The following is an 8,082-nucleotide window of genomic DNA, read 5'->3' as shown; positions in this document are numbered from 1 at the left end:
AGGAGATAAATCAGGAGTGGAAAAGCCAGTCGTCAAAACTGTGATGTGACCCCTCTGGGCGAGAAACAGTGGGAGAAGAAGTACAATAGGTGCTAACAACCCACATTCTCAATTCCTGGCTGCCTGTTTTATACCTCTTCCCTCTCATGTTTTGTGCTCACAACTTTACATTGGCTATTTTCAATACTTATAAAGACCAGAGGTGGTGGTGCATGTCTTTAATCCCAGAACTCAGGAGGCAGAGGCAGGCAGAACTGTGAGTTCCAGGCCAGCCTGGTCTACATATTGAGTTCCAAGAGTCAAGACTGTGTATCAAGACCAAACAACAACAACAAAAAGCTTGCTTGTTCCAACCAATAAACAGGACTATCTATGCCAATAAAGGACACCCCACATTTACATTGTAATTTGTATTCCACCTAAGAGTTTCCAGCAGTGTTGATCCTGACAATCCCTTGGAGAGTAGTCTGTATGTACACGAACCTTGGATATAAACATAAAGTGTCCAGTGGCTTTTACAATTTGAAATATAGTTTTACTTTTTATTTTTATAATACATTGTGCAGTATGGTATCTCAAAATAACGAGTGCAGAAACAAGACAGTACAAAGGGAGATCAACAAATGTCAGTGGCTACCTTCATTAAGGATAAATCCCTGCTTCATATTTTCCACACATTCGAAAAAATTACATTCAAATCATTCCTTATCAATATTTACTCCTTAGGCCATGAGAGAAGGAAAATAATTCATACACTAGATTTTCACAGGAAGCTAATGTGGACCAGTCAAAGTACTACCTATTTATTCTGAAGTATGAAAAAAAATCTAAGAAATGAAGGTACTTCCTTGTTTGGATTTCCCGGGGACATGTCATTAGCTGGTGTTACCGACTTTGTTTTTGAGACAGGGTCTCCTGTAGCTGATGGTAACCTTGAGCTGCAGATCTGTCTGCTTCCACTTTCCAAGTGCTGGGATTACACCCATGAACACCCATGCTGGCTTTATGCCACAGCCAGGGTTTTGTGCATACTAGGCGATACTCTACCGACTGAGCTGTGTTCCCAGCCAACCACAAATTTCTCTAAGTGGCTAGGACTTCCTGGCACAGCAGTTTCCAGTCAGAACCACAGAGGGATAGGAAATTGAATTGGCCCTAATGGCTATATAATCACAGGTAAAACAAGGCTTTTTTTTTAAAGCATAGGCTAACTTTTCACTGTTTAGGACTATGTTGAGCATTAGTACATTCATAACCATTAGGATTTACAAAAGCTCAGGATGTACACTATCCTATCATGATTTACAAGTAAAGAAAAGTATAGGATCTCGCTGACCTTGAGAATCTCAGTCATGTCATGGTGGCATGGCATGTGCCTGGGTATAAGCTCTGCTGTGAAGGTCTGTGTGAGAGTCTTGATAGCACATAGCCCCACTGTCACCAAGTGTCACTGACACTAACTTAAAACTTTACTCAAATCCAATATTCATCCTTTCATCCATGCTTTTCTTTCTCATTAAAAAAAAAAAATTTTTTTTTTTTTTGAGACAGTCTGATGTAACTCAGACCAGCCTTAAACTTTAGATCTTCCTATAGGGTTACAGGTATGCACCAAGTCTCACCAGTCAGTATTTTTGGTCGGCATGCAGATCACAAAGCTCTACTGACCATAGACTACCTTTCATTCCTGAGAAAAAAAAAAACAGTGAAAACCTGAAAAGATTTAATCCCTTAAGTGCTAAGTGAACTGACCTTCAGTGCTGACCAGGGCGTTAACTTTTCCTGCTGTAAACTGGGAGTGTTCAGACTTCAGATTGTATAGCATTCCTTCCCTCAACCCAAGAATGTGCTTTTATTCCTAAGGAAAATTATTTTGAAAGTATTTCTAATAGACACACTTGCCAGCCAACTACAAAAGCCATGCAAAACTGAACATAAAAAGACATCACAAACACTCTACATTTGTTCCAATAAGATTATCCAGAAGAGAAATCAGACACAAACAGCACTGACAAGACATTAACACCAACTGCTTGTGCTAAGTGACACGTCAGTGTCATTCCAGTGTTTAGTTTTGGGAACATGAAATTCTGTAGCTACATAAAATCAAGACATTCACATTTGAGGTTGGTTGTCACACAGAACATTTTCCTTAAAGGCTTGAGAAGACTACACGTTAACTTTCTTTGTGGATTTGTAGACAATGAATTTTAAAGCTATAGCTAAAGAGACAGTACAAAAATCCCATTAGCATGAACATTTAAGATTTAGCAAGCTGCTGTATTTCACTCACAAGGAAGACTGTTAGGATAAAAACTTGTCTGTACACGCTTAATAAAACTCCTGATGTCCTTTTCTAAAATGCTCAATGACTTCCTTCCTTATGATCTCTAAGTTAGTTGTCAGTATTTCCTCCGTGTGTATGTATGTATAAAACTTTATTCCAATGTAGAACACAACTATTTATTAATCTATTAAATACCAGTATACAGTACAGATTTCCAGTTTGATAACTATATAGCACAGTCATAGATACAATTCTGTGCTCAGGTATGAAAATACAGAAACTGTCAAATGTGTTATGTCCTTTCACTGACATAAAAAAATATTTGCATCACAAGGAAGAAGTTTTAACGGTCAACATAGTTTATACCAACTCTTTATCAGAACAAGGAGTCAAGACTATCAAATCATCACAATTTAATAAAGTAATTTGGAAAATTCTATCTTTAAAAATGTCAGCATCTTTTGTATACTCATAACTACACTGGAGGCTGCATTCTCTATTTTTTTATTTTTTGTTTTTTGAGACAAGGTTTCTTTGTGTAGACTTGACTGGCCTGGAACTTACTCTGTAAACCAGTCTGGCCCTGAACTCAGAGCTCTACCTGCCTCTGTCTTTTGAGTGTGGGACTAAAGGCATGCACTTCCATGCCCAGCAAAACTAGTACTTTTAATGGAATGTTTTTCAGAATGAAAAGATAAAACCAATAAATTTAAACTTAAAAAGTTTGCTCCAAACTAAAGTGGCACCTTTTTTTCTTTTCCTTTTAAAGAAATATTTCTGATGACCAAGTCAGTTGTTTAAGAAAATACTGTTATTCTCAGCGCACAGAAGCACAGCCCCTTCTCTCAATCCCATGAAGTCATTTAAGTTAAATGTTAAATAATGTTAATATTCATATCTATGTAAGACAATGGACTATTGCGTATATACATACATGTTTTTTATAGACATCTGACCCAGAGGCAAAGAGTCAGAAAGGTGAAAACAAAAGGTTTTACCAGGATAAATCAGAAATGCTCTGAAGAAAGTTTCCATTTTCAGTCTCCAAACAAGTCAAGGTCCCCTAAAGCAATGTGCAGGAAGTGTTGTGTACAAATTGCCTAACGGACCTTTCTCACTAGTTTAAGAGATGAACTCTCAGCGTTAAGGCTATCCTCCTGTTGGCGGTTTGCCAAATAAAGTTCATCACGATGACACAGAACAGTCATTTCCTTCACCTCAGCCAGGTGGATGGCACCCACTGAGGTTCAGTATCCAGTTTGTTAATGAGCCTAAGCAATTCCTGATAGGCTTTATCAAGATCTGAATTCACAATTGCAGTGTCGAAGTAGTGGCCGTTGTTCTGCTCCATCTCTCTCGTCTTCTCAATGATCTCCCTTAATTCTTCAGGCTGCAAGGAAAGCATAAAGACTGTGAGTACAGAATACAGGATGAGTCAGGAGGGTCCCTACATGGCTTTCCAGTCTGTTGTAGACTCAAGAGTGCCTTCCCAACCCTTCTCTTGAGCCACCTTGGTACCATCAGCATCTTTAGAATTCTTGTTTAAACCCTGGTTTATAGCACATTTTGTTCTCATATATTTTCATTTTATCTTTATGCCTGAAAAACAAGTGGGTTATTTTGACTTCCCTAAAAACTTTCATTTTCAATTTTGACTTCCCTAAAAACTTTCATTTTCAAACATTTTAGAGCATCATAACCTTTATCTAAAAGTAGCTTTGGGGCTGGAGAGATGGCTCAGCAGTTAAGACCACTACATGTTCTTACAGAAGACACAGGTCTGATTCACAACATCTATACAGTGATGGTTCACAACAATCCCTACCTTTTGTTCCAGGGGATCTGACACCCCCTTCTGACCTTCTAGATAACTGTAGGCATGTAGTGCACAGACATAAATGCAGGTGAAACATCTATATACATACAAATAAATCTTTAAAAAAGCGAGTAATATCTAATATGGAGTCCAACTTTCTGATTGAATAAATGCCTCTAAAACATTCTTTACAAGAACATTTGCTTTTACTAGAGCTAGTGGTGCACATCTTTAATCTCAGCACTCAGGATACATAGGTAGGTGGATCTCTGTGAGTTTGAGGGTAGCTTGATCTACATAGTTCCAGTCCACCCAGGGCTACACAGAAAGACCCTGTCTCAAAAACAAAACAAAAATGTCTTACCTGAACTACAAGTTAGGCAGAATTAACATTATGAGAAAACTAAAGGACTGATATATTGATTGTGTTATCTTTTCTAATAAAATCTTGTATCAATCCAAGATTTAATAACATGCAATTTAAAACTTTCAATGTACAAAGGATATTCTCTCATTCATATCCTCTCTGTCTCTGTCTATTTATCCCCAGGCGCCTAGAATTCTTGTCCTTGTGCTTCAAGTACTGTGATTACAAGTGTATACTCCCACACTGGGCACTAAAAACAGTTTTATTTATTTGTTATTTAATTTTCTTCTCCCCTGCCCCTCCAAGGAATTGTTTTCTCTGTATGGCTCTAGCTGTTCTGGAATTCCTATGTAAACAAGGCTGGCATCAGAATCCTAAGAGGTGCTGACTTTTTGCCTTCTGAATTCTGGGATTAAAGGTATTAAAGGCTGCTAAGACTGACCTGCCTGGCCCTACAAAGGAGAGCTTTACGATATAAAAACGTATCCCACTATAGTATGGGAAATAATATATAACAGGCTACTTTAGAATAGTGAGTAAAGGAAATGTTTAATGGAGACAAGCCAGTGCCAAGGCTATGTGCAAAATCATCCAGAACCCCAGTCATCGGGCTCATGGCCAAAAAGTGGAAACTAGCCCGAATCCTCCTTGTTGATCAAGATGGCTAATTAAACTTCAGATCAATGTCTTGTGTGATTTTTAAGTTTGGGCCCACAAAATAGCTGCACTCAACAGTAGAGGAAAACACAGTAAAAGCATGACCAAAAAAAAAAAAACCAACAACTTGGGGGAGGGGGAAGGACAGTTTTAACTTGAAATGCTGTGATGTAAAATGCTGAAGACCTGTGTTCACAGCAGAGACCTTATCGCTGTAACCAAGCACGATGACAGTTTTGCTGAAACCTGTCTACTCAAAGCTTGAGATCAGTTGTCAGCAAACTTAAAGCCCGAAATCTAGGGCAGATTCCCAAGGCGACGGTCCACGAAGTTCACTGATGGTTTACATTTTGGACAGGGTAAGTAACACTGTTACTAAGATCCGTGTTTACTCACTTGTTATATGATAAAACTACTGTAAGAAATAACACTGGACATACAAATGTGAGAGGACTAAAAAGGCAATTATATATATCACCCTAGTCTAGCCAGCAAGTTCAGAGCAGAAACTTTTACATTCAGAGAGGGTGATGGGCCATAAAATAAAGCTCAACACATTTCAAAAGATCGACATCTCTTTGGATCTATTCTTTGATACTGATGGAACTGTAAATCAGTTATGCATTCTTTAACATCACCAAATAGGTGAAAAATAACATATTTTGAAGTAACCCATGAGTTTAAGATAAAAGTGACAACAGTAGAAAATATTTTAACAAAATAATAAAAAAAATTATGGCTGTAGTTAGCAAGTTGCTTACAGAAAAATTATTATGACAAATGCCTACATTTGAAAAGAGGAAAGGCTTAAAGATCATAAAAGGTTTCATCTTCAGAAGTTAAAGCATGTGTGAATTAAATAAAGTCAAAATGAAGGCGAAGTGATTTAAATAGAAAAGAGAGAAAAAGACAGAAGCTCTTTTCAGGTTTTCTAAAGTAACCTGTTCAAACTTCACAACAGTTTCTAAACAATGTCTACAGGAAAGGCTAATGAGGTTTTCCTCCATCTTGGGGAAAACTTAATAGTTTTCTTGAGATAAATAGTTCATACACCATACAATTTACTAATTTAAAATATACGAACCCACTTTTTCTTAAGGCTGTAGAGTTCTGCAGTTAACACCATAATCAACACTAGAAGATCCTTTACCCTCATCTGTGGTTACTGGAATGAGAATGGTCCCCAGAGGCTCATATTTTGAACGCTTGGTTCACAGTTGGCACAACAATTTTAGGAAGACTTAGGAGGTGTGGCCTTGGACAAGGAGGTGTGTCACTGGGCCTAGGCTTTGAGGTTTCAAAAGCCCATACCAGGCCTTATCTCTGTCTGCCTCAACTATAAGCTCTCAGTTACTTCTCCCACAGCATACCTGTTTGCCATGCTCCCCACCACAGTGGTCATGGACTCAGTCTCTGAAACTGAAAGCAAGCTCCCAATTAAACGTTGCCTTAGTTATGGTGTCTCTTCATAGCAATAAAATGAGACACCACCTAAAAATATTTATAATGTAGTAGCCATTAACCTTGTTTTCCCACCCCTAAAGAATTACTAAGCAATTTATGTCATGTATTCAGATCTGTCTGTCCTGGACATCCTAAATGTATGGAATCATACAACTTGTGGTCTATTGAGTCTGAGGTTTTTTTCAAACAGCATCTAGTATTTTTAGGTTTGCCCCTTGTTATATTAAGCACTGGCACTTCATTCTTATTTATTGACTGTTTTTCAAGATGTAATAAAGCTACAGGAATCAAAACAGTATGGGATCAGTCTAAGAGCAGAATAGGATCCAGAAATAAAAGTGCCAACACAGAGAGTGACTCAGCAGTAAATGAGACTTTGACATGTGTGCTGTGGCACACGTATACCCCAACCATCATACACACTATATGTACTGTGCCAACAGAAAAGACAGACTTTTCAACAAAGATTGTTGGAACAATTTGGTAACCATATTATTTCAAAAACAAAACTTCCTTTCACATCACACTAAGACTATGAATAATTTAACCAAAATACACAAGCTAAAATATTTAAGAAAGCACAGGATAATGACTTTATGATTTTTTAGACATGTATAAAGTTCATTAGCCATAAGCAAGTGAGAAAGTTAACTTCTTAAAAACTAAACATTTCTTTGGCAGGGTTTTATGGCACATGGGTAAATGGCCAGCACTTGGGAGTCAGGGAAAGGCAGGAGGATTGACAGTTTCTTATCATCCTGAGCTACATAGCAAGATCCTGCCTTACATCCAAACTAAAACAAACCAAAGAAAAACTTATTTCTCACTATCAAAAGATGTAGTTAAAAAAAAAAAAAAAGACAGCTGGGAGTGGTTATGCATGACTTCAAGCCCAACACTGAGATGTAAGGAGGTGGATCTCTATGAGTTCAAGGCCACTCTGGTCTACACAGCAAGCTTAAGGCTATATATCTCAAAAACAAAGAAACAAAAAACCAAAACAAAAAGCAAACTGAGATCTGGAGAAAGTAACTGCAATATACACATGTACCAAGGGGCTACCATTCAGCTCAGTGGGTAGAAGTGCTTGCTCTGCAAGCCTTCTGATCTAAGTTCAATTCCTGGGACCCATGTAAAGATGGAAGGAGAGAACCAATGCTAAAAAGTTGACCTCCAACCTTGACATGCACACATGCACCCACCTACACAAATGTACACATACATACACACAATGAAAAAATATATAAGCAGTCTAACTTTAAAATAACAACAAGGCTTGAGGCCTGCACAGAGGAATATGCTCAAATGTTCACATGAAAAGATTTTCATTATTTTCAGGAAAAATGCGGATGAAAACCATATGTATAACATGGTCTCCATCAACACATCCAGTAAATATCTAAAATAATTTAAACACTCCTCCCCACCCCCATTTCTGTTCCAGATCATGTGGGAAAACAAAGAGAAGAAAAATAAAACAAGGTTTGTGTG

General features: G+C 37.8%; 1 protein-coding gene across 2 annotated transcripts in view; it reads right to left on the bottom strand.

Annotated features, from left to right (window-relative positions):
- Positions 1-540: 540 nt before the first annotated feature.
- The window catches only part of Pals1 (protein associated with LIN7 1, MAGUK p55 family member), an 83,874-nt gene continuing 76,332 nt past the window's right edge, over positions 541-8,082 (bottom strand). For both annotated transcript variants that reach the window (XM_021179063.3, XM_021179061.2), the window contains exon 15: positions 541-3,677. In XM_021179063.3, the coding sequence (XP_021034722.1) occupies positions 3,501-3,677 (177 nt within the window). In that variant the 3' untranslated portion in view covers positions 541-3,500. The remainder of the gene's footprint in view (positions 3,678-8,082) is intronic.

This window comes from Mus caroli, unplaced genomic scaffold (genome assembly GCF_978045245.1).
Source record: "Mus caroli unplaced genomic scaffold, Mus_caroli_1 scaffold_14, whole genome shotgun sequence".
NCBI classification, from domain to species: domain Eukaryota; kingdom Metazoa; phylum Chordata; class Mammalia; order Rodentia; family Muridae; genus Mus; species Mus caroli.
The sequence above is the reverse complement of the archived record's forward strand: the minus strand, read 5'-3'. Positions and strand labels throughout refer to the sequence as shown.